The sequence below is a fragment of the Bos grunniens genome, chromosome 18 (assembly GCF_055505025.1).
Source record: "Bos grunniens cultivar Pamir isolate PY7600 chromosome 18, Bosgru_T2T1.0, whole genome shotgun sequence".
Lineage (NCBI taxonomy): Eukaryota > Metazoa > Chordata > Mammalia > Artiodactyla > Bovidae > Bos > Bos grunniens.
This window is the reverse complement of record NC_141182.1, coordinates 2438446-2463911: the sequence shown is the minus strand read 5'-3', so window position 1 is coordinate 2463911 and position 25466 is coordinate 2438446. Positions and strand designations below refer to the sequence as shown.

The 25466-nt window shown below is 43.5% G+C and overlaps 1 protein-coding gene across 16 annotated transcripts in view; it reads left to right on the top strand.

Moving 5' to 3' along the window:
- The window catches only part of WDR59 (WD repeat domain 59), an 84129-nt gene that overhangs the window by 36684 nt on the left and 21979 nt on the right, over positions 1-25466 (top strand). For all 16 annotated transcript variants that reach the window (XM_086349882.1, XM_086349879.1, XM_086349889.1 and 13 more), the window contains 11 exons: positions 28-144; positions 3340-3417; positions 5867-6023; positions 9420-9499; positions 10487-10619; positions 10753-10877; positions 12793-12957; positions 15880-15975; positions 16131-16287; positions 16945-17014; positions 22451-22604. In XM_086349882.1, coding sequence (XP_086206008.1) covers positions 28-144; positions 3340-3417; positions 5867-6023; positions 9420-9499; positions 10487-10619; positions 10753-10877; positions 12793-12957; positions 15880-15975; positions 16131-16287; positions 16945-17014; positions 22451-22604 — 1332 coding nt within the window. The remainder of the gene's footprint in view (positions 1-27; positions 145-3339; positions 3418-5866; positions 6024-9419; positions 9500-10486; positions 10620-10752; positions 10878-12792; positions 12958-15879; positions 15976-16130; positions 16288-16944; positions 17015-22450; positions 22605-25466) is intronic.

Below are 25466 nucleotides of genomic sequence, written 5' to 3'. Positions count from 1 at the left end.
CAGCTCTGGCTGATGGTCCTGTTGCAGAAACCCAGCACAGCAGTGGAGTATCTCGCGGCCCACCTCTCTAAGATCCACGGCCTGGACTGGCACCCGGACAGTGAGCACATCCTTGCCACCTCCAGTCAAGACAACTCCGTCAAGGTGAGTGGCGCCCCTGGGGCAGGGTGGGGAGCGTGTGTGGGGGGCATCAGGGGTCCACGAGCATTTCCTTGAAAAGGAAAGCTGCCGCCGGTTAGCATGGCGTGTGTTTCAGGGGCGCGTGTGCTTCTTGGGGAGCTGGGCAGGTCCGCTGGTGATGTGGACCAGTGGAGGGATGTGGCAGCACGTGTCGGACTGGGCGCCTGTGTTTGTTTGGAGGTCTTCTTTCTGTTTGTGAAAGGAAGTCAGAGACAAAAACATTTAGGAAGGACTAGAAGTTTACTCTCCAAGATGTGGCCAGGAAGTCCCATTTCTGAAGGACTGGCTCATCAAAATAACACAACAGATACCCAAGTAAAGGAGAAAAACTCACACAGTCATTAAAGTTAACAAGTTGACCATTAGTCTGGGTGGAAAAACAGCAGTTTTCACACATGATTATCATATCTGCAAAAGTTAGGATGTTTTTGGTCATCCATATTGCACAAGTCAGAGACGGAGTTATTTTATTAGAGATTCTCTAACTCAGGGATCCCCAGCCTCTGGGATCTAAATGCCTGATGATTTGAGGCGGAGCTGATGTAATGATAATAAAGTGCACAACAAATGTAATGCATTTGAATCATTCCAAAACCACCGCCCCCAGGTCCATAGAAAAATTGTCTTCCACGAAACTGGTCCCTGTTGCCAAAAAGGTTGGGGACTGCTACTCTAACTTGCAAGAAATGCTCAAGGATTAACGTATGTCAGTAAGCCTATTATTCTTGGTTTCTCTCAGAGTGCAGTTATTTGTTCTCTGGCTTTGGAATGTGATCTGCACCTTTGTTCGAAAGGATGCAGGGCATGGAGTTTCTCCTTGTGGTCTGCCTGGAAGGACAAAGATTTGACCGCAGATGTTTGCTTAGCAATTTTGTGATTCGCTTCACCAATGTAATTTTTCACTTTATTTACACAGGCATGTACAGCTTTTTTGGTATGGTTAGCAAAGCTAGAATCATATACTCAGCCTTAAAAGTTAACTTCAGTCTGGAGGTTTGTAAATCCTCTGGACTTGTAATTTACATTTATGTGCCCAGAGTAGTTTTTCTCTTTGTTTGTTTTGGGCTTAAGTTTTTGTCCTCATAACCTGATCGGCTTGTTTCCCAAGTTCAGGAACCAGAAACCATCTGATTCAACTCCTCCTCTTACTTTGAGGTCTCCAAATTTGTCAGTATTCACTGACAGCTTTATTACCCTTGAGGCTGGGATGCCATAGGTAATAAAGCAGATAACAAGCCACTTTCCACATGTGAAACACAGTCGTTCCTTACTAGTGGGCTTGTTCAGTCACTCAGTTGTGTCCGACTGACTCTTGGCGATCGACTATAGCACAGCAGGCTTCCCTGTCCTTCACTGTCTCCTGGAGTTTGCTCAAACTCATGTCCATTGAGTCAGTGATGGTATCCAACCATCTCATCCTCTGTCACCCCCTTCTCCTCCTGCCCTCAATCTCATCCCAGCATCAGGGTCTTTACCAATGAGTTGGCTCTTTGCATCAGATGGCCAAAGTATTGGAGCTTCAGCTGCAGCATCGGTCCTTCCAATGAATATTCAGGGTTGATTTCTTTTAGGATGGACTGGTTGGATCTCCGTACAGTACAAGGGACTCTCAAGAGTCTTCTCCAGCACCACAGTTCGAAAGCATCAATTTTTTGGTGCTCAGCTTTCTTTACAGTCCAACTCTCACATCAACACATAACTACTGGAAAAACCATAGCTTTGATTATAGAGACTTTTGTGATGTTTCTGCTTTTTAATACACTGTCTAGGTTTGTCGTAGCTTTCCTTCCAAGGAGCAAGTGTCTTTTGATTTCATGACTGCAGTCACTGTCTGCAGTGATTTTGGAGCTCAGGGAAATAAAATCTGTCACTTTCAACTTTTCCCCCTTCTATTTGCCTGTAGCTTATGAATTAAATGAGATTTTTGGCATAGTTATTTGATTTTTTCCATATATCCTGGTAGAAAGACAGTTTTTACTGAATGTGTATAAATAACATAATTATAAAAATGTGAAGCAATTTGGAAGTGCTTGTAATAATCAATCAGTGTTTTTAGTATTTTGTTAAGGCTGAATGCATGCCATTTTTTCCCTACGTAATCATTTACTTAGTTTACCTGACAGTTTATTAGGTTCTAATTTATATGAATTTTTATTCTATTTTTTTTGTTGTGCATTCTAAGGAGACTACTGGAACAAGATACCATTGAATGAGTTTCACCTCACTCTGTAGAGTGTAAACAGTAAAACTGTTGAATTGAGGGTTAGAGCTAGGCCAAAAAGGGAAAAAGGGGGTTGGAGAGGATGGGATTAGAAAGGGATGGTAGGAGGTAATTCTTGTTTCTTCTGACAACCCTTTTTGCCAAAATTAAGGTCGATATTCAAAATAATATTGTTGAGATGTCATTTCTATCTAAGCTGTTCTGGCTTCTCACATGGCCGCGGGGGAGCTACACTTGCCCCTCAACCCATAAGCAGTCGGCAGCCGCTGCACTTCCGCTCCTGTTAGTGTAGCGTCGTGGTAGTCGCTCAGCTGTGTCCGCCCCTCTGCGACCCCGGAGATGCAGCCCGCCAGGCTCCTCTGTCCATGGGATTCTCCAGGCAGGAGGCTGGAGTGGGTTGCATTCCCTTCTCCAGGGGATCTTCCCAACCCAGGGATTGAATCTGGGTCTCCTGCATTGCAGGCAGAATCTTTACCGTCTGAACCACCAGGGAAGCCCATTAGTATTGGGTTGGCCTAAAAGTTTGTTCAGGTTTTTCCATAAGATGTCATAGAAAAACTTGAATGAACTTTTTTTTTGCCAACTCAGTAGTTAAATTCCTGTAAGTGGTATACAGTGATGCAGGATGAAAAAGTGGTCGCTTTTACCTTCCGACTGGGAAGGGGGTTTAATAGGCAGACTGGCAGTGATCTGCCTCGAGGACTGATCCTCATGAAGTCTGTGTTTCACCTGTAATGTTTCTAAGTGTGAAAGGGGCATTTTCTTTGCATCTCTGTCACAGGAGCATGGCCCTGGGGGCTGACTCAGATGCCCTGCTGAATCTGTCTAAGAGGACAGAAAGCAAGGAGTTCAAAGGCTATGCTTCTTCAATAGTTGAGGTTTGTTTTTGTTTTTTTAATGGCATTTATTTCACAAATTATCCTGCTTCTTTTTTCCAGTTCTGGGATTACCGCCAGCCTCGGAAATACCTCAACATTCTTCCTTGCCAGGTGCCTGTCTGGAAGGCCAGATACACTGTGAGTGAGCTGCCCTTCCTCTCGCTTGGAAATATTATCTCGGTGTTCTGCATGCGGGGGGCCAACCACATTTTCTCTTATTTTCTTTATGAGGTGGTTTTCTCCTTCTGTCTTGGTTTAGGGGTGGGACAAAGGTGGTAATGACGGCATAAAAGCTGTTATCTGTTTAAAACTTTGCCTTGGAACGTTGGGTGAGACTCTGTACTAGCGGCGATGGACTAGCTGGGCTGGGTGCTGGGCAGAGTACAGGTGGTCAGTAAGGACGAAGAGGGGGTGAGCTGGAGGGCTGAGAGGCTGGAGGTCAGTGAATTGTGCTGGAAGGAACTCTGGCTTTGGATACAGAAGATCTGGGTTTAGGGCCCAGCAATCCCATTTCATTTTTTTCCAGCTTTGTTGAGATATAATTGACATATCACATGATGTAAGTTCAAGTTAGGCCACATGTTGCGTTTACATTTACATTTGTGTGTTGCCAAACAGTTATCACTATAATACCACTATATATAATATACTGCAATATGGCATTTATACTCCTATAAATGCTGTGCCATTATAACATTTATTAACACTTCCGTCACTTAACATAATTACCCCTTCTTTTCTGTGATAAGAACATTTAAGGTTATATTCTCTTGCACCTCTCAAGTATATCATGTGGTATTACTGACCATAATCATCACGCTGTACATTAGATCCCCAGAGCTCATTCATCTTACAGCCAGAAATTTGTACCCTTTGACCAGCATCTCCCCGTTTCTTCTGCTTCCCAGCCCCTTGTAACCACCATTCTACTCTCCGTCTCTCTGAGTCCTGCTTTTTAGATTCTGCACATAAATAATACCATGTGGTATCTGTCCTTCTTTTTCTGGCTCATTTAGCTTAGCGTAATGCCCTCCAGGTCTGCCCCTGCTGTGACAAATGGCAGGATTTCCTTCTTTCTCACAGCTGAATAATATTCCATTGTGTACGTTCTGTGTTTTCACCCGTTGACGGACAATAGGTTGTTTCTATATCTTGGCTTTTGTGAATAATGCTGCAATGAGCCGTTTAATATTTGTGTGGCCTTGGACAAGTCACTTGATGTTTTTTGAGTAATAACTTCCTCCTGTGTCAAATATGAATAGTTTTTAATATTCCTTGCTCTTTTTTTTTAAATTGTGATAAATTTCTCTATTCTTTAGTGTCCAGTTCAGTGGCATTTACTACCAGTACAGTATGCTCTCTCTTTGAAAAAAATCCAAGTATGAAAAACTATAAACCATAAAATGGTGCAAATATAGAGGGTAGGCTCTTATCAAACTTCCATCTTTTTTGCCACATTGATTGCTGCTGATCAGAGATGATATATTTCCTTCAGTGTCAACTTGAAAGGGAGCCCAGGGGTGAGTAAAGGTTCCTTTATACATCAGGCTGTTCCCTGGGGCGTCGTGGAGTGCAGAAGGTAATTGGGATATTAACTGGCCTTCACATCTGGGAGCACTTGGGAAGAAGTCAGACATTGTTCTTGTGAATTGAAATACTCCTCTGGATTAATATGTTTGCTTTAAAAAATAAACAGAAAAGTTCAGAGTGCTGCCAGGAGAGCAGGCGAAGATAAATATGCTCTTAGGTGGCTGTGGTTTATTCCTTAAAGAACAGAGTCTGCATATCAACTAAATGGGCCTCTTAGCTACTGCACAGATTGGGTGTTGATAAGTGGGATGTGTTAGTCCTGAAATTGAAAGGTTTTCCTTTGAAATGGGTTTCCCGGGTGGCTCTGACGGCAAAGAATCCATCTGCAATGCAGGAGACCAGGGTTCGATTCCTGGGTTGGGAAGATCCCCTGGAGAAGGGAATGGCAACCCACTCCAGTATTCTTGCCTGGAGAATCCCATGGACAGAGGAGCCTGGTGGGCTACAGTCCATGGGGTTGCAAAGAGCTGGACACGACCGAGCCATAGACACTCAATTCTCTTGAAAAGCTGTGGTCTCGGGGGCCGTGGGAAGGTGCTGCTTCACATGGACGGAGTGCTTCTGGTACATTTCCGCAAGGCAGGGCTGTTTGCTGTCCTGAGTCACCTGCAGTGTGCCTTGTACCCTCATTCCAGGAAAGCACTCAATAACTCTCAGGGGGTCTTGTGAGAGGAGCTAGGGTATGAAACTGTGTTCCAGGGTGCAACCTCCAGAGCCATTTGCTTATTTTACATTAAAAAACATTCTTCTCCAATTATTTGGCTTAACTTAATCTTTTACTTGCTGTGGTCCTTTCCTTCAGTAAAGAAAGAAAAGAGAAGAAAAGCAAACAAAAAGTAGACATTAACTTAACGGTACTTGGAAAAATGTTCCCCAGGTGGGTTGGGGCCTGCCATCATCTAATTTGTTTAAGTTAGGCAAGAACTCCAAGCTGGGTAACTCAAGACTCAGCGGATCCCCCCTGGAATGATGCCTGCTCTTCCCTTTCTCGCCGCAGCCTTTCAGCAACGGGTTGGTGACGGTGATGGTTCCCCAGCTGCGCAGGGAGAACAGCCTGCTCTTGTGGAATGTCTTTGACTTGAACACCCCAGTCCATACCTTCGTGGGCCACGATGACGTGGTGCTGGAGTTCCAGTGGAGGAAACAGAAGGAAGGTGGGTGGGAGACTGCTGGCCAGTTTCCTCCAGCTCTGTAAGGGTGGGCTGCATGATCAAAGGGGAGGATGTAGAAACAGGGCCAGCTTCGGAGCGGGAGTCAGGGTTCCCCTGCCTCTAATCGTAGATGGGTGATAGCGTGTGTGGCTGTGGTTCTACTCCAGGCCCATCTTCTTCTCTTGTGTTCTGTGCAGTCTCTCTCCTGCCTGGAAGGGGCTTCTAAGAGGTTGGTAGCTTTGCTGTTGGGTCACTTCCAGAGCTGAAAAACTCCGGGGTCACCACACTCTGAAAACCCTGGCTCTTGCACCTTCCCCCTGAGTTGATGAGGGAGATGCAAAGTCATCATCAGTACCACCCACCACATATTCCCAGTTCTCTTCACAAACGCAGAGGGCTGTTTCACCTCCCATCCCCTTGAAGACAGGTTTGGCCACGTAACCCGCTTGGCTCCTGAAACATGGACAGAAGTGATGCAATCTCTTCTGGGTAGAAGCGGTAGCGGCCAGTGAGCAGTTACTCTCTTCTGCCTCTGCTGAGGCACTTGGTGACTTTAGCTGCAGCCTCCCTTGTCCTGAGATCTTACTGCCACGCTCTCTAAATGTTCTCAAGACCACAAGTAAATTTCGTGGCCTTTCTGTGTCACAGAAGGAAAGCTCCAGGCAGTGGAGTGGTGTGACTTGTCCAGAGTCCAGGAGAGGTCTTTAGTGGACCTGGGATTAGACCAGACATCTTATCCCAACTTGTTTGTGACCCTCACGAGCCTCTTCCAGGATTGTTTTTGAAAGGACCCTTTTGATGATCCTCTTGATTTTCCCATCTTCATTTCTATAATCTCACCTGCTTCTAGAAATGTGAGGCTGCTTGGTCTCTATCCCATCAATTTCCATGCTTGACTTCAGCTTTCAACACATTCTCTTGCACTTTGCCATAGAAAAGAGATGACAGGGTTTCTTCATGATCTGACAGGGAGAGGTTGGCCTACTATAGTTTTGGATTACAATCAGAAGTATTTTAACAGCCCATTTTCAGTTGTCTGTGTCATCTGGGAGTTGGCAGGGTGAATTATATAAATTAGGGCTGTTCTAGCCAGTAGTGAAATTTTGAGTACAAGTTATAGGTGTTTTTGTTTTTTTTTTAAACTCCTTTTATTGTGAGATACATCATGTACAAAATTACATAAAATATGTACAGTTTATAAAGTGAAAATCTGAGTAACTACCACCACGGTCAAGAAAGAGAACATTGCTAGAACTCAGAAACTTCCTGATCACAATTCTTTCCCTTCCCTAGAGGTAAACACTGTCCTAACATTTACAGTATGACTTCTGTTATCTTGTTTATAGTTTTACTACCCATTTCTGCATCCCTAAAAATAGTTTAGGTTTATCTGTTTTTGAACCTTTTATAAATATAATCATCCTTCACACATTCCTGTATTTTCTTTCTTTCTCAACCTAATGATGTTCCCTTTCGTTTTTGCTGCCGTGTCCTCTTAGTCATGTTTTATTGGCCCACCTCAGACTTTGATGTTGGTTTTCACTGTGGTGAAGGACCTCTCAGAGGTAGGAAGAGAATCAGGATGTTGTGGTCCACGGAAAAGGATGCTTCATGAAGGAAGCGGAGGTCATTGGTTTCAGGTTTTGCTGAAGGATCTCCATGCAGAATAAGAGAAGCACTTAATTGTGTAAGTAGGTATAAACAGGAAGCCATATGATCATTAAGAGAACAGTTCCAAAGGCACATTGAGGAGGGAAGCCTGATTATAAGACAGCAGAAACAGAGGCAGCAGGAACTGGTTTTGTGAATGAGGTTGCCTTCAGAGGCAAGGAGTAGATTGAGTTCATTGGCAGAGGCTGCTTCCCTCTCGATTTGAAGGCAAGGAGAAGATGAAAAAAGGGAATATATAGGAAAGCAAAGGTCTTTTGAAAATGGGAGGGAATAGGGCCAAAAGCCCAAGTAGAGGAATTGGGTTTAGAAAGGAATTAGGTACAACTTTTCTTCAGAATCAGAGACATGAAAAGAGGCTGGAGGGGACTTCCCTGGGGCTCCAGTAGTTAAGACTGTGCTTCCAAAGCAGGGGCGCAAATTCAGTCCCTGGTCAGGGAACTAAGACCCCACATGCCTCGTGCCTTGCCCCCCAAAAAAGAAAAGAGGCTGGATGTAGAGTCAGAAAATTGTTGCTATGAACATGGGCTGGATGGTGGGACTCACAACAGGCAGTAGCTCAGAATGCTTGCTGTCTTGCTTGTTGTGCACAGGAATGTGTTAAAAAATTGAGTGAAGGCTTGGCTGAAGGCAGTGACCAAGAGAAGGAACTTTTTTTGGTAAACTTTTATTTTTGTATTGAAGTATACCTGAATGACAATGTTGTGACAGTTTCAGGCGGACAGCAAAGGGACTCAGCCACACATATACAAGTATCTATTCTCCATTAGACTCCGCTCTCATCCAGGCTGGATCTGAGCAGAGTTCCCTGTGCTATACAGCAGGTCCTTGTTGGTCATTCATCTTAAATACAGCAGTGTGTACATGTCCACCCCTTCCCCCAATCTCAGAGAAGGAACTTTTGCCCCTCACTGTTCTCTGTTGCCTCTGTTTCCCGCATAAAATGAGGGAGTCGGATGGAATTATTTCTAGGTTGTTTACTCTTTGAAGATACCCATAAAGAAGATTCTGGATACTACAGAATTACCCTGAAATGTCCTGATCTTTCATAAAGCTCTTTCAGAAACCACCTTGAACCTTGTTAGAGTAGTTTCCCTTTGACTAGCCCTGTTGTGTGGAAATACAATTCAGTTAAGACTACTAAAGATTGATTATTCCTTTTATAACGAGATGTGTCTCTTTACCAAAAAATTCTTTTAAACAGTAAGGTGTCATGATGCATTTAAAGCAGTGCATTTTACAGACAGCCTGTTCATTCCCAGCTCCTCTGGAACAGAAAAGGAAGAACATTTGTGGAGGTGAAAGTTCAGTGAGACCTTAAATTCCAGCATCACTCTTCACCTGCTAATTTGTCAGCTTTTATTTCACTTCATTTAAGGTTCTGCTCAAATGTGACTTCCTATGAGAAGTCCTGTCTAAAAATAGCTCCCCTGTCAGTCTCTATCCAGTTACCCCACAGTGTTTTTTTAACAACTCTATCACTACCGGCCATGCTATTGGCCGGTATTGGTCTGTTTCCACCATTTGAATGTGAGATCTGTAAAGACAGAGATTCTTGATTCATATTGTAGTCCTAGTACTTAGAACAGTGCCTGGCGTATAGGAGGTGTTCCATAAATATTTGTTAAATGGACAAATGAATGAATGAGTGAATCTCCCTCCATTTCAACCTGTAACAAATTTGATGTTGAATCCAGGAAAACATCAGGATTCTTATCTGGTGATTTCCAGGGTCCAAGGACTACCAACTGGTTACGTGGTCCCGGGATCAGACCTTGAGAATGTGGCGAGTGGATTCCCAGATGCAAAGGGTATGTATTCAGTGTTGTTGTGGAAGAACGTTAACGGGATATGCCAGAAACTTAAAAGATTTGGTAGTTGCAGAAGTTAGAGGATACCGGATAGATGTTTAATATGTACTGGTTGGTTGGCCAAGTGGCTTGGGTTTGCTACACTGAGGCTTTGAGGTCTTCAGGAGCCAGCTTCAGTATCAGAACTTCAAGGATGCAAAGCCTCTGAATGTCTTTTTTTCCTCTTGGCCTGGTCTAAGATAGTGTGGGTTGGAGTACTGAGAAGGTGGCTTGGGGGCATTGTTTGTTTCTCTCACAAATGGGCTAGGAAATCTACCCTGGCACAGGGCAGAGTCCTCCACATTCATCAGCAACACCTGTTATGTGAAGCCCTTTCCAGTTTGTGCCCCATAAATTGTATCTGTGCTTACATGAAACACCATGGTCCCAGGTGTAAACTGCTTTCGTGGCCCTCACTTTGCTCTGCCCCGTTATGGGGTTCTGTCTTCTCTTCCAGTGGCAAAGTTCCTTGAAGGTGGGAATGATGTCTCACTTATATTGCATCCTACACAGTGCTCTTGCCGAGACAGATTTGCTAAACTGCTTAGTACCAAGTCACTCTTGAGCATTTTGGTCAAACATCATCATCTTACTGCTGTTTAAATTTTTTTCCTCCAGAAAGTACCATATGCTCCAAATGCTTTTAGGTTATATTTTTGCTCTTGGCTGGCTTGATAATTCCATCAAGGCTTGAAGTTTAAAAGGTTTTCTGAGATTTTCAAAAACTATGAGCCTGATAAAACATTTTCTGGGGTAGAATAATAGTCTATTTTCCTGTGTGTTTAACCAGGGAGAGTAGGGTATGGGCAAAACCCATTTTGATTGTATTGGTTTGGGGCTGACATTTCTCTCCTTTGTGATTTCCATTTTTGGAGTCAGAACTTAGCCAAACATGACGATCCTTTCCACTGACTTCTCTAGACCCAGATCCTCTCCCCTCTGTTGCAGCTTTGTGCAAATGACATCTTAGATGGTGTTGATGAGTTCATTGAAAGCATTGCCCTTCTTCCGGAACCAGAGAAGATCCTTCACACCCAGGACACCGATCACCAGCACAACTCCAGCCATGGGGAGGAAGAAGGTAATTGGTCACACTGATGTTCTAGGTATGGTGCCCCTCTCTGCATCTCTGAATTGTGGTAGATACCCCAGAACTGCTCTCTGAATCCATTTCGGAAATGTTTTCCAACAAGTGACCCTGTCTCTCCTGCTAGTCTTAAAGGAAGACCCCCCAAGCAGTCTCCTGGAGGAGAAGAAATCAGAGCAGCTGGGCCTGCCTCAGACTCTGCAGCAGGAGTTCTCTCTGATCAACGTGCAGATCCGCAATGTGAATGTGGAGGTGCTCAGGTTTTCTGTCTCTCGCTTGTGGTTGGTGGCCGAGGGGACTATTTCAGCCATGATTTGGGCTAGCAAATTGCTTTTCTGCTTTAACAGGGCAGTCTCTGTCCTTGCTTTCTTGTTTCGGTTTTGTAAAGAAATAATTAACTGTTAACTAACGACTGTTAGTTGTTCAGTTGTGTCCGACTCTTAGCAACCCCATGGACTGTAGCTCACCAGACTTCTCTGTCCATGGAATTTTCCAGGCAAGAATACTGGAGTGGGTTGCCATTTCCTAGTCCAGGGGATCTTCCCAACCCAGGGATCGAACCCCTGTCTCTTGCGTCTGCTGCATTGGCAGGTGGATTCTTTACCGCTTGCTCCACCAGGGAAGCCATTCCCATCTATTCTAAAGAAAGAAATGTTTACAAGTTTTTTTCCCCTTCACGCTATTGCGCTATCATAAGATGAACTAAGGGATAAACGGATGCTCGTATGTCTTAAAATCTCCTTAGATGCTCCGACACTTCATTTGACCCTATGTGAAGGTGCTCAGATCTGGGACGGTTTGGTGTTTTGGCGGAGGCTGCTGGTGAAGTTAATGGCAGGGCTGAGTTTGGAAGCCAACCTTATTCTCCCAGGTTCTTTGTGCTTGCCTTATCAGGTGGTTATTTCCTTGGTGGTTTAGATTCATAGTAAGGAGGTGACCCAGCCTCTTTGTTCATTTAACTTGGAGAGGTTTATTTACATTTTTCCTTTAGGGCGGGTATTGAAACACTTGGCTTCAGAGAACTGAGTCTCTGTGAAGGAGGTTTAAACTTGATTGGCTTTGCTTTTGCCCAGACTCCATTAACAGTAGGCCTGGGTCTGCGCGCTTAGTTGTCTCCTTTGGCCTTTAAAACAGCTCTGAAGTAAGTGGTCTTATCCCCGCTTTACGAACGAGGAAACAGGGACACTAAGAAATGAAGTAACCTGTGCGAGGTGAGCAGGTGTTTGAATCCCAGTCTCCAGGTTCCCCACACGTGTGGCTCTTTTCACTGTCCCCCAGCTGCCGTCTCTAGTTGGCGCTACAAGAAATTGAAAGAGATAATGGCCTCTCTGCTGGATTGGTTATCTCTGTCAGCTCAGTTTCTGTTCCCTCTGTCCCAGCTGAGAACAGTTGGACTGCCCAGTGATCTAGTCCAAGATCACTTTCCCAGGACTGCTTTTTTAAAATCACTGGAAGGAAAAAAAATAAAATAAAATCACTGGAAGGTACTTCCCTGGTGGTCCAGTGGTTAAGACTCCGTGCTTCTGCCGTGATGGGCACAGGTTCGATCCCCGGTTGGGGAACGAAGATCCCACGTGCTTCGACGCACAGCCATAAAAGAATATAAAATAAAACAGAATAAAATCACATACCACACAATCCCCCCTTTTAAAGTGTGTAATTTAGTGGTTCTTAGTACATTTACAAACCCATGATTTACAAATCATCACCACTGCTTTCAGAGCATCTTTCATCATCGCCAAAGAAATCCTACATCCCTTAGCAGCATCTTCCTGTTTCCGTTCTCCCCAGCACCTGCCTGATAGACACTCATCTTTTTTCAGTCTCTATGGATTTTCCCAGGAGTGCTTTTAACTTGAGTCAGGTTTTTAACATGCTTTGTTTTCCCATCTCAAAATAAATATAACAAGTTTCAGCCTATCTCACAGCTTCGAGATAAAGCTTTTCTAAGTCAAAACACTTTGAGCTTATTAAATCAGTGCTAAAATTAAAAATCCATTTTGAAAATGAGTTGTCCACATCTTCGCTATTATTTGTCTTGGGAGACTCTCACCCTTGACTCTGTTACCAGCAACCTAGAGCATTCCGTTACTTTACTTAAACCTGTTTGCCTCTGAAGACCCTTTGCAGTTCCCTTCTAAAGCAGCTCTTGATTTGTCGCCCGCAGATGGACGCAGCAGACAGGAGCTGCACAGTGTCCGTGCACTGCAGCAGTCACCGCGTCAAGATGCTGGTGAAGTTCCCCGCACAGTACCCAAACCACGCGGCCCCCTCCTTCCAGTTCATCAACCCCACCACCATCACGTCCACCATGAAAGCGAAGCTGCTCAAGGTGGGCCTCTGTGTGTGCGAGTTCTCCTTGATGCCCCCTGGGTCTGAGTCGAGTAGTAAAGTTGAATGAAAACACCTTTGTTAAGATTTGGACGTCATCTGTCTTTCCTCATGTCAGTGTTAACAGTTGTATTCTTTTTGTGTAGAAAATCCCCAGTGTTGTTTCTTAATCTCTTTGGGTCATGGACCTACCTCCCCTTTGAAAGTCTAATGAAAATCATAGACCCTTTTGCAGAAAAACTAGCACAGATGTTGCATGTAACTTTAGAAATAGTGCATGTAAATAATAGGCAGTTTTGTAATTGCATATAATCTGCTCACAGATCTCATTAAAGCTATGAGATCCCAGCTTAATACAATACGACTTTGTTTATTTGGAAACTATAGGCAAAATATATTCTGAACCTACAAGATAATTTCTAATCAGAAAAAAAGTATTTCAGGTCATTAAAAAAATCTGTTCCATAAGAGGAGATGTCATTTAGAGTGAGGCTGGCTTGCTGGACAAGTTGGGACAAGTTAAGTGGGGTGTATGATATGACTGTGGTGCCTGAATGAAGGGTAATAGCCTTGTTGCAGTAGGGGGACCCCTTCCAGGGCCCGAAACTGGTCTCTTGTCTAACACTTGGAAATGAATTGTCCGAGGAGACACGTGCTGACAAAGCAAAAGATTTTATTGGGAAGGCGCGCCCAGGCAGAGAGCAGAAGGGTAAGGGAACCCAGGAGAACTCCTCTGCCACATGACTTGTAGTCTTGGTTTTATGGTGATGGGATTCGTTTCTGGGTTGTCTTTAGCCAATCATTCTGACTCAGAGTCCTTCCTGGTGGTGCACGCCTTGTTTAGCCAAGATGGATGCAGTGAAAAAAGATTCTGGGAGGTGGTCGGACACGTGGTGTCTCCTTTTGACCTTTCCTGCACTCTTCTGGTTGCCGGTGGCTTATTAGTTCTGTGTTCCTTACCAGGACCTCCTGTCATAAAACAGCTCATGCAAATGGTTACTATGGTGCCTGGCCAGGGTGGACAGTTTCAGTCCATGTGATTCCACTAACAGCCTGGCGTTTCATCTTGACCTGGATAGGTTCGGAAACTTGATTACTTCTGTGTCAGTTCACACAGAGCTGATCAGGTGGAATCCTCATAAAAATGCTCCTCAAGCTAGGATGATATACCTTCTTCGATCTGAGCAGCATCATATGTGAAATCAGTGAAAATGTCCTAATGACACCAGCTTGACCTGATTGCTGTTCCTTTTTTGCCTGGTTTGTATTATAGTCACTTGATTGTTCCATCTTCTTGGGGTATGATAGGTAACCAGGAAACTTTTTAAGCTTCGTAAGAGTCTCTGAACGGAGAAGGCAATGGCACCCCACTCCAGTGCTTCTGCCTGGAAAATCCCATGGATGGAGGAGCCTGGTAGGCTGCAGTCCATGGGGTCTCTGAGAGTCGGACACGACTGAGCGACTTCACTTTCACTTTTCACTTCCATGCACTGGAGAAGGAAATGGCAACCCACTCTAGTATTCTTGCCTGGAGACTCCCAGGGATGGGGGAGCCTGGTGGGCTGCCGTCTATGGGGTCGCACAGAGTCGGACATGACTGAAGTGACTTAGCAGCAGCAGCAGCAGCAAGAGTCTCTGAAATGCTAATTACTCAGGTTTTGTGATATTTGACATCTTGTCCTTGTAATCTGAACAGTTTGTTACTCATTTGAACATATAAAAAAGAGATTTTTCTATTGGTATAAAATGATAGGATAAGGAAGTGTTTTAAAGGTCTAGTCCAGTGGTATCCAATAGAAATGAAATGTAGACTGCATGTAATTTTCAATTTTCTAGTAGCCATCCTAAAAAAAAGTAATAGGTAAATTAATTTCAATAATATTTTTATTTAATCTAGTATATCCAAAGTGTCATCATATCAACATGTAAGCAATATAAGAATTATTGAAATAGCTTTCTTTTTTTTCTTCCTTTCTTATACTAAGTCTGCAACTTTTGGTGTAAGTTTTGTGTTTACGACACATCTTGATCCAGACTGGCCAAGCACACTTCGTGTGCTTAGTAGCCCCATGTGGGTAATGACATCGTGTTAGACAGCCCAGGTCCAAATTTACATGCCTATCTTCAGTATGTGTGTGTCAATTTATACCTATAGCTGCTGCTGCTGCTAAGTCGCTTCAGTCGTGTCCGATTCTGTGCAACCCCATAGACAGCAGCCCACCAGGCTTCCCCATCCCTGGGATTCTCCAGGCAAGAACACTGGAGTGGGTTGCCATTGTATTCTCCGATACCTATAGCACGTACTTTAAAATGTCAGATTTTATATTTTTAAAGGATCAAAAAAAAGGTACTTTCTAATTTTCACTGAAGTGACATCTGGGAATTCGCTGGCAATCGAATGGTTAGGACTCCATGCTATCACTGCCAAGGGCTTGGGTTCAGTCCCTGCTTGGAGAACTAAATCCCACAAGCTGTAAGCGCAGCCAAAATAAAACAAAAAAGATGGAATCTATTCCCTCTGTCATGTATGTATCACTTTGAACCATTTTCAGTTCAGACTGGAGGATGTTACTTCTAAGTGGTACTGAGATTTCTCATGGAGGAGGGTGGGACTGGGGGAGAGCCAAGGAATAGAATTCACTATTAAGGAAGAATGGTCATTCTAATACAAGAAATGTGCCATCTCAAAGCCAGCATGTGTTCGTGCCCTGGCAAAGGAAAGGGCTTCTGGAAGAGCACTCACAAAGGAGTCTTCTCTCTGAGCCTCTTGGACAGGTGGAAAGCAGCGTGTTGTGTTGGCAGCCTCAGACACAGCCACACTCTGGTCACCGAGCATCGTCGCTGCTTCCAGTGCTTCTCACAATAAAAGCAAATCAAGAGGAAGAATGTTGCTCTTCTTGACTGTGTTTTGTTTCTTTTCTAGATCCTGAAAGACACTTCCCTGCAAAAAGTGAAACGCAACCAGAGCTGTTTGGAGCCCTGCCTGCGCCAGCTCGTCTCCTGCCTGGAGTCTTTTGTGGTGGGATCCTTGTTACCTACCTCTGCCTGGGGCTTTTGTTTCCTTTCTCCTTCCTAAAGTCCTGGGCTCCCTGATCTTGTAATAATGCATCCTATTTTGTAATTCATCTTGAAGACCGATTATGGGTTTTAGTCTCTTTGACTTTAAAATTTCAGAACCAAGAAGACAGTGCTTCCAGCAACCCCTTCGCGCTCCCGAACTCCGTTACGCCGCCCCTACCAACGTTCGCCCGGGTGACCACCGCCTATGGGTCCTACCAGGATGCCAATATTCCCTTTCCCAGGACGTCAGGGGCCAGGTTCTGTGGGGCAGGTAGGTCTGTTTTGTTTCTCTGATTCTAGATTTTGAGAGAAAGAATGTCTATATAAGAATTTCCATCAGAAAATTTTTCTTAATTTCCTGAGAACTCAAAAGATTTCCGTCATAGTGTTATCTGAGCTGGATTGGCATTTGCAGACATGTTCTAAGAATGTTTAGCAGAATTATGCTCTTAACTTTTTTCACTCTGATGAGTGTGAATTTGAGTCTTGTCTCAGAATACTGAGAATGTATGTAGGAAATATAAAGCACCTGTGAAGACTTTTCCAAACCACATACATCCTTGTCTCTCCTGGATCCTAGAGATTCTTTTGGGGTGGGGGGCACTGCACTGGGTTTTCATTGCAGCACACTGGTGCTCTGGTTGTGGTGCCTGGGCTTAGTTGCCCCAAGGCATGTGGGATCTTAGTTCCCCAGCCACCCACACCCCCTGCGTTGGAAGGCAGATTCTAACCACCGGACCACTAGGAAAGCCCCGATCCTGGAGTTCCTGATCTTTGTCTTAAGTACGGCTGCAGTCGTGAGCCCGTGCAACTTAAAATACTACGTCGTATCCTTCAAGTGTGTTGAAGTAGAAAAAAGATTAACCAGTACTGTCTTAGGATTTCCCATGAGCAGCTCAGTGACCATCTGTGATGTCTCCTTTGACAGGGTATCTGGTGTATTTCACAAGGCCCATGACGATGCACCGAGCAGTCTCTCCTACCGAGCCTACTCCGAGGTGAGTGGGAGATGCAGGCATAAGCTACATTCATGGGCCAGAAGTGAGCAGACATGTGGGAATTTGCTTTTCGACAGTTTGTGTTAGTTATAAGCAAGTGCTCATTATAAAATTTATTCCCAAAAGATTAAGGTTCATTAAAATGCACCTAAGCTGAGATTTCTACTATTAAGTTACTACTGGGAGGAATTGGTTGATAAAAGCTGATAAAAGTGTGTTTGTCAAAACAAGGCAAATGTTGTTTTAATGTGCTGTCCCCGTATTATCAGATAAAGTATTATCTGAACGTTAAATAAAACTACAAAAATAGCAAAAGAGATTATTTATAGTCCCATAACACTAATAGGGTAAAGTGTACCGTCTGGTGGCTCAGATGGTAAAGAATCTGCCTGCAATGCAGGAGACCCGGGTCAATCCCTGGGTTGGGAAGATCCCCTGAAGAAGGGAATGAATGGTTACTCACTCCAGTATTCTTGCTTGGAGAATTCTGTGGACAGAGGAGCCTGGTGGATATAGTCTATTGGGTCACAAAGAATTGTACATGACTGAGCAACTAACACTTTCACATTTTTCTTTCAAAACTAATTGATCATTCCTAACATTACCACACATGTGTAGTGGATGTGCAGCCAGCCATCCCTAAAATCAGTCTATAATCTTGTCATTATACCAGAAAGAAACTTTGAATTCCTTAGGGGGTCACCCTAGTTCCCAAGTCCCCCATTCCTCTAGCCCCGGGCAAACACTTATCTACTTTCTCTCTATGCTGCTGCTAATTCGCGTCAGTCGTGTCCGACTCTGTGCGACCCCATAGACGGCAGCCCACCAGGCCCCGCTGTCCCTGGGATTCTCCAGGCAAGAACACTGGAGTGGGTTGCCATTTCCTTCTCCAATGCATGAAAGTGAAAAGTCAAAGTGAAGTTGCTCAGTCGTGTCCGACTCTTAGCGACCCCATGGACTGCAGCCCACCAGGCTCCTCCATCCATGGGATTTTCCAGGCAAGAGTACTGGAGTGGGGTGCCATTGCCTTCTCCTTTTCTCTCTATAAATTTGCCTAATTCTGGACGGTTCATATATATGGCATTATATATGTGTTCCTTTGTTACTGACTCTTTTCACTTAGTGTATTTTTAAGGATCATACATGTTGTAGCCTGTATCAGTTATTTCTTTTTATTGCCAAATAATATTCCATCACATGTGTATATACCATATTTTATTTATTCACTCAGACCAGTCAGCAGACATTGGCATTATTTCCACTGTTTGACCATTACAGATAATGCTACTATGAACATTCTGTAGAGATTTTTGTGTGGATATGTATTTTTTCATTTTTCTTAGATATGTACTTCAGAGTTGAATGACTGTATCATATTGTAAATTTTTTTCTTAATTAATACACTTTATCTTTTAGAGCAGTTTTAGGTTCATAGCAAAGTTGAATGTAGAGAACACATACCCCTGACCCCATGCATTTACAACCACCCCCATACTAGTGGTTTTTTAACTTAAATATTATGCCTAAGTCTTTTGATTCTGCAGTCTGATGGCCAGAATAATTTGGAAACACTCTTGCTACAAACACCTGGTTATATTGTATATGATATAATTAGCAAACTTAATAATTAGTAGCTAAGCTAACAAGAAAGTTCATGAGCAGATGCTACTGCTATCCTGGGAATTTGCCTGTCTCTGCAGTAACTCAGGCAGATGAGAAATTGGCCCCACAAGAACTGAGAGTTAAATGCCAGAGAAGCCCCTTCATGACACCAGGTTCGTTATTCCAAAGGTTGGACTAGAAAACAATCACCTGCTCTTAAAGGGAAACTACAAATATCTGTATCTGAACTTTGGGTCAGCAGGAAAATGTTCCAGTTAGAACGTTTTTTCCTAACAGTTTTTTGCTGAGGTATAATTTAGGGTACACAAATGTGAAGTCTGTGCCTTAATGACCAGCAGTCAGATCAATATATAGCATTGCCCTCACCTCTCCCCAAAAGTTCCCTAGTCCCTTTACCTAGAGGAAACCACTCTTCTGCTTCCATCACTGAAGTTTAGTTTTGCCTGTGCTTGAACTTCATCTATATAGAATCATGCAGCATGTAATATTTTATGTCTGGCTTCTTTTGCTCAACTTAATGTTTTTAAAATTGATTTCTACATTATTGTGTGTATCAGTAGTTCCATTGTATGACAGTAATATAATTTGTTTATTCATACTCCTATTGATGGACATTTGGATTATTTCCAGTTTTTATTTTTATTGTATGTAGACCTAAACATACAAGTCTTTTAATGTACATGTGTAATAATTTCTCTATCCAAGAGATCTCTAGGTCATAGGATACGTGCCTGTTTAATTGCCAAAAAGTCTGTTCCTAGTGGTTGTGCCGTTTTATACTCTTCAAGCAGTGTTTCAGAATTCTGGCTATTCATATCTTCTCGAAAACTTGGTGTTTTTAGCCTTTTCAACTTTAGCCATTGTGGTGGTGTGTAGTAGTATTTCATTGTACCTTTAACTTGTGCTTCCATGATAATGACTAATTGTAATAGAGTGGCAGCTCTTAATATGCTGCCTTGGTGCAAGCTGTAACCCCTCTCCTTGGTTACCTTGTGAAGGTTCCTGTGGGCCCTTTAGTGGTCCTGCTCAGTCGTTGGTTGGTGCCATATTGGGCCCCTCCCCCAAGTGACCAAGTGTCACTGGGTGACCGTTGGTGGTCCTGCTCAGCCATTGGTTGGTGCGCAGTGGGCCCCTCCCCCAAGCGACCAACTGTCAGTGAGTGACCGTTGGTGGTCCTGCTCAGCCATTGGTTGGGGTTGCAGTGGGCCCCTCCCCCAAGCGACCAACTGTCAATGAGTGACTGTTGGTGGTCCTGCTCAGCCATTGGTTGGTGCGCAATGGGCCCCTCCCCCAAGCGACCAACTGTCAGTGAGGGAGTGTCAGTTGGTTCATTCAGCCAACAGTCAGCGGAGTGGTGGTCGTCAGGCTGAGTGACGTAAGAGGCAGATCCCAGTCTTCTCCCTGGAGCCCTTCAGCTCACCCACTGGCCTCCCGCCCAGGCCTTGAGGTGGCAGTGAACCTCTCCGCCATTCCTGCCTCTGGGACCTAATGTCAGCCACAGTCCGTGTAACCTGGCCCCGACCATTTGGGAGGCCTGAGGAGCCTGAGGGCCTGTTGGGTCCTGGGCATCTGACTCCCTCAGCAATGACAGCTGGGGACCTGGCCCTGAGGGAGCCACCAACTGAATATACCTCCTCTTAGGCAGGACCTGGGCCTCAGAGAGTAAAAGTTTTGCTGAGAGACTGTGATCTTTCTTGTCAGAACAGAGCAATGGCACCCGACTCCAGAACTCTTGCCTGGAAAATCCCATGGACGGAAGAGCCTGGTAGGCTGCAGGCAATGGGGTCGCTAAGAGTTGGACACGACTGAGCGACTTCACTTTGACTTTTCACTTTCATGCATTGGAGAAGGAAATGGCAACCCACTCCAGTGTTCTTGCCTGGAGAATCCCAGGGACGGGGGAGCCTGGTGGGCTGCCGTCTATGGGGTCTCACAGAGTTGGACACGACTGAAGCGACTTAGCAGCAGCAGCAGCAGCAGCAGCAGTAGAGATTTACAGGAATGTCGTTACCTGACCTCAAGAACACAGGATCTAACACCAAGAAGTTTGCAGCAACTGACCCCTCCTCTCCCTCACTTTTCCTGTAAAAGGGTTTTACTAAGAATTCTCGGGGAATTTGGGGCTTTTAAGGGATGAGCCATCCATCTCCTTGCGGGACCCTCAGCAAATCTTTCTCTGTTTCAAACTCTGACATTTTGATATTGCTTGATCTTGCTGTGCACCGGGCACGTGGACTTGGATTTCAATAACATAATGGTTCATTGTTGATGTTTGTTGATGTTTAGTTGCCAAGTTGTGTCTGATGCTTTACGACCCCATGGACTGTAGCCCACCCGGCTCCTCTGTCCATGGATTTTCTAGGCAAGAATACTAGAGTGGGTTGCCATATCCTTCTCCAGGGGATCTTCCCAACCCAGGAATCAAACCCATACCTCCTGCATTGGCGGGCGGATTCTTTACCGCCGAACCACCCGGGAAGCCAACATAATGATGGTGAACAACTTTCGTGTGCTAATTGACCACTTGGTTATCTTCTTTTGTGATGTGCCTGTTCTAGTATTTTGTCTAGTTTTTTTAGATTATGTTTCTTATTATCTGTTTGTGGTAGTTCTTTATCCATTCTGATTGCAAATCCTTTGCTGGGTGTATATATTGATTTTCTCCTAGTCTGTGACTTGTCTTTCTCCCTCTTTAATGATTTTCATTTATTAGCAGCGTTTAATTTTACTGCAATTGTTTATCACTTTTTAAGTGTTAGGGTTGGTGCTTCTGTGTCTTGTCTAAAAAAAAAATGTCTGCCTACCCCAAGGTCATAGAAATATTGTGTATTCCCTCTTAAAAATTTATAGATTTAAATTCCTTATATAAGGTCTGTAATTAATCTCGAATTAATTTTTGTGTATGATGTGAGGTTGAGGGGGAGTCAAAGGTTTTGTTTTGTTTTTGCCTTCAGTAGAGATAGATAGTTGTTTTACACATATATGTAGCACCATTTATGGAAGACATTTTGCTCTTGTCAAATTTGCATTGATACCTTTGTTGAAAATCAATTGACCATATGTTTTGAATCTATTTCTGGACTGTATTTTCTCTTTGATTTGTTGTTTTCTCCTTTTATGCCAACACTACAGTGTCAATGTAGGTTTGTATAGTAAGTCTTCAAATCTGGTAGTTAAGTCCCCTAACTTTATTATTCTTGTATAGGATTGTATAATTTCTATAAAAATAGGAATCAGCTTACTGGTTTCTACAAAAAAAGTCTGCTCATGTTTTGCTTGAAATTGCATTAATTCTGTAGATTAATGTGGAGAAAATCAACACTTTAACAACATGAAATCTTGTGGTCTGTTAACACAATGTATTTCTCTATTGTTTTCAGTCTTCTTTAATTTCTCTCAGCAATATTTGTATTTTCAATGCACATCTTTAAGTGTGTCCCTAGGCATTTAATGTATTTTGATGCTATTGTAAATGCAGTTTTAAAAATGTTTATTTTCCAAATGTGATATAAAGAAATACTATAGATTATTGTAGATTGACCTTGTATTTAAATACACTTACTAGTTTAAGTAGTTTACTCATTTCTTTGACTTTTCTGTGTATATAGTCATAGAAACATTCTCTGCTTCTGCAGATAAAGCAGTTTTCAGTTCTAAAATTGCTATTTGGCTCCTTTTTGGAGTTTCCATCATCCCCACCCTGTTATATCCGTCTTTTCCTCCTGATTTCATCAAGTGCTAAGAATGGCATCACTTAGAACCATGAAAAGATTGAAGAAGCCAGTATGGATAACCTTGCCTTTTCAACCACAGATCTCTCTCGGCCTTGTCTGCCTATCACACTGGCTTGATTGCACCCATGAAGATCCGCACAGAGGCCCCTGGGAACCTCCGTTTGTACAGTGGGAGCCCCACGCGCAGTGAGAAGGAGCAGGTCTCCATCAGCTCCTTCTACTACAAGGAGCGGGTAAGTGGCTGAGCCATGGCCTTTGATACTTATTCCTTCCTAGACTCTTGTTCTTGGCCTCCCTACCTACCACACACAGCACCTATTAATAAATTAGTGATCCCCCTGTGGTCTTTCCCTTTCATACTTGGTGTGGTAGAGAAAGACCATTGCTTTCTTCCTTTGAGTTGGTTTTAGCTACTGTAAATTATGTGGGTGTGGGAGAGTGGGTGACTGGTTGTATAATCCATACTCTTCCCTCCCTTTAACCTTGTCTTTGTGATGCCCGTTCATGAAGTTGATTCCCATCCTTTCAGAATCTCGTAGCTTCAGGTCTTTCTGGGTATTCTGATGTTTGTTAGCAAATTTCAGGATGCTTCAGTAGGCTTGGTATCCTAATATATTTGTAACTTCATAGTTGTGGGAAGTTTTAAAGTTGACCTCCAAGAGATTTTATACTTTTAGTAAGTCTGCACTGAAGTACCCATTTGAATGGACCACTTTATACAAAAATCACCTGAAACTGTCTCTTTCTGTTCCTGACTTCTTAAGGAACTCATTGTCCCTAAAGTAGCTATTAAGCTGTCAGAAACCTTTGGTGACGAGAGTGTAGAGAATGTCAGCAGAGCGTGGGAATGATTCTGAGGACTTTTTGTGTTGTCAGGTTGAGTCTGGCTTAAACCGGCTTTTAGCTGACATGATGTATTAATTGGTTACCACTGAATTACTCACAAACTCAGTCCTTAGTAATACTTTGTTGTTCTCTCCTGCTAATTGAGAAATGATAGATTGACTATAATTAAAATTTTGTTTTTTGAATTATTTAAAATAAAACCCCAATTTCCAGCAAGTGTTAGAGGTGTCTTCACTTCAATTGCAGTGTAGTGTCTCACCTTCTTGGTTTGCAAGATAGTTGGCTGTCTCTGATTTGGTCGGGTCTTAGGGTTGTATGTAACAAATGAGTGGCAGGAACTGATGCCTTGAGACATTACTAGAATTGGGCAAAACCTTCAGTCCAATAGGGAAAATGATTTTTTGTTGCCTTTCTGGCCAACTCCATAGTCCCCTTCTTTGCATCACTGATGGAGTTCTCCACTCTCCCCCCACAACCCAACCCCCACAACTGTTCACGGACCTTCTTAGAACACTTTTATCTTCCCGGGTGCTTTACGTTCAAAGAAATCTTTTTTCTTTTTCTGCAAGCTAGCAGGTAACTGGTGAGATGCTTTAATAAATGGATTGGAACTAAGGCATTTTATCATTGATGTAATAGCCAAACAAACTCACGATTGGATAAGTTTGGGGATTTTCTTTAGCGTCAGAGCCAGGCTGAGGAGATCTTTTAGTCAAAAAGGCAGTTCTGAATTCCCTTTCAGATCACAGCGTGCACCACTGATGCTTGGGTTCAAAGGGGGCAGCACAGGTGGACCAGCACTTTTGACCTGAGATAGTGTGTAAGGTTGTGTTTCATCAAGGTAGCTCCAGTTCCAAGAAGGGGCCTCTCCTAATGCAGAAGCATTTGTAAAGCCTACTATATGTTTTTGATGGTCTGACCTCTTTTACGACAAAAGCCGTAATTTTGAAGAGGGAATATATAACTAATTACCTCTTATCAGACAGGATCTGGATTGTGACATTTCAGATTGGGTTGATTCCCAGTGTGTTACTTCTCCCCAGAAAATGGGCCACTGTAGTCCTCTAGGATGACTGCCTGGAAAATCCCATGGGCAGAGGAGCCTGGTGGGCTTCAGTCTATGGGGTCGCTAAGAGTCGGACACGACTAAGCGACTTCACTTTCACTTTCCTGCATTGGAGAAGGAAATGGCAACCCACTCCAGTGTTCTTGCCTGGAGAATCCCAGGGACGGCTGCCATCTATGGGGTTGCACAGAGTCGGACATGACTGAAGCGACTTAGCAGCAGCAGGATGACATAGTGGAGAAGGCAATGGCACCCCACTCCAGTATTCTTGCCTGGAAAATCCCATGGAAGGAGGAGCCTGATGGGCTGCAGTCCATGGGGTCGCTGGGAGTCGGACACGACTGAGTGACTTCACTTTGACTTTTCACTTTCATGCATTGGAGAAGGAAATGGCAACCCACTCCAGTGTTCTTGCCTAGAGAATCCCAGGGACGGGGGAGCCTGGTGGCTGCTGTCTATGGGGTCGCACACAACTGAAGCGACTTAGCAGCAGCAGCAGCAGCAGCAGCAGCAGCAGGATGACATAGTAAATGGTCTCTGAATTATACTTCAGACAGTGGCCAAATAAAATAGGGAGAAATCGTTTTATTATAATTTCATATGAAACTATTGTATTGATGTATAACATGTACAGAAAAGTTTGCAAATCATTGGTATATATTTCAGTGAATTAACAATCATACAGGCCAAGAAATAGACTATTCTAGGAACTCTAGAAGCCCTGGGGGAGGAAGGCACATTTTAGTGGATGACGTATAGTAATTATTAGGAAACTGCTGATATTTAAGCTTTTTTGACCTTAAGAAAAGGTTTCATGTGGTTCCAGTTAGTAAGTTAAAATCAGTTAGTAATAACTGGTCAGGCAGTTATTTTGTGATGAATCTGAAATAAATTCATAAATTCTCCTTTGAAGCTTGTTCACATCCATCCCATTCACATGGGGCATAGGGGAGGAATTAAAGGTATGAAATATGCCACAGTATCATGCATAGACCATCTTATTGTCCTCACAGAGAACGATAATGGTTGTATCCCTCGAGGAGTATTTTCTGATTCTCGGTGTCTAGTTTCAAATGTCAAATCATATCACTTTTATTACTTTAGTCCTGGAAATGATCCCAGTTTACTAAATGTTTCTGTGCTTGTCTTCATTTTTAGCCCAAATTTTATCTCATACATACTT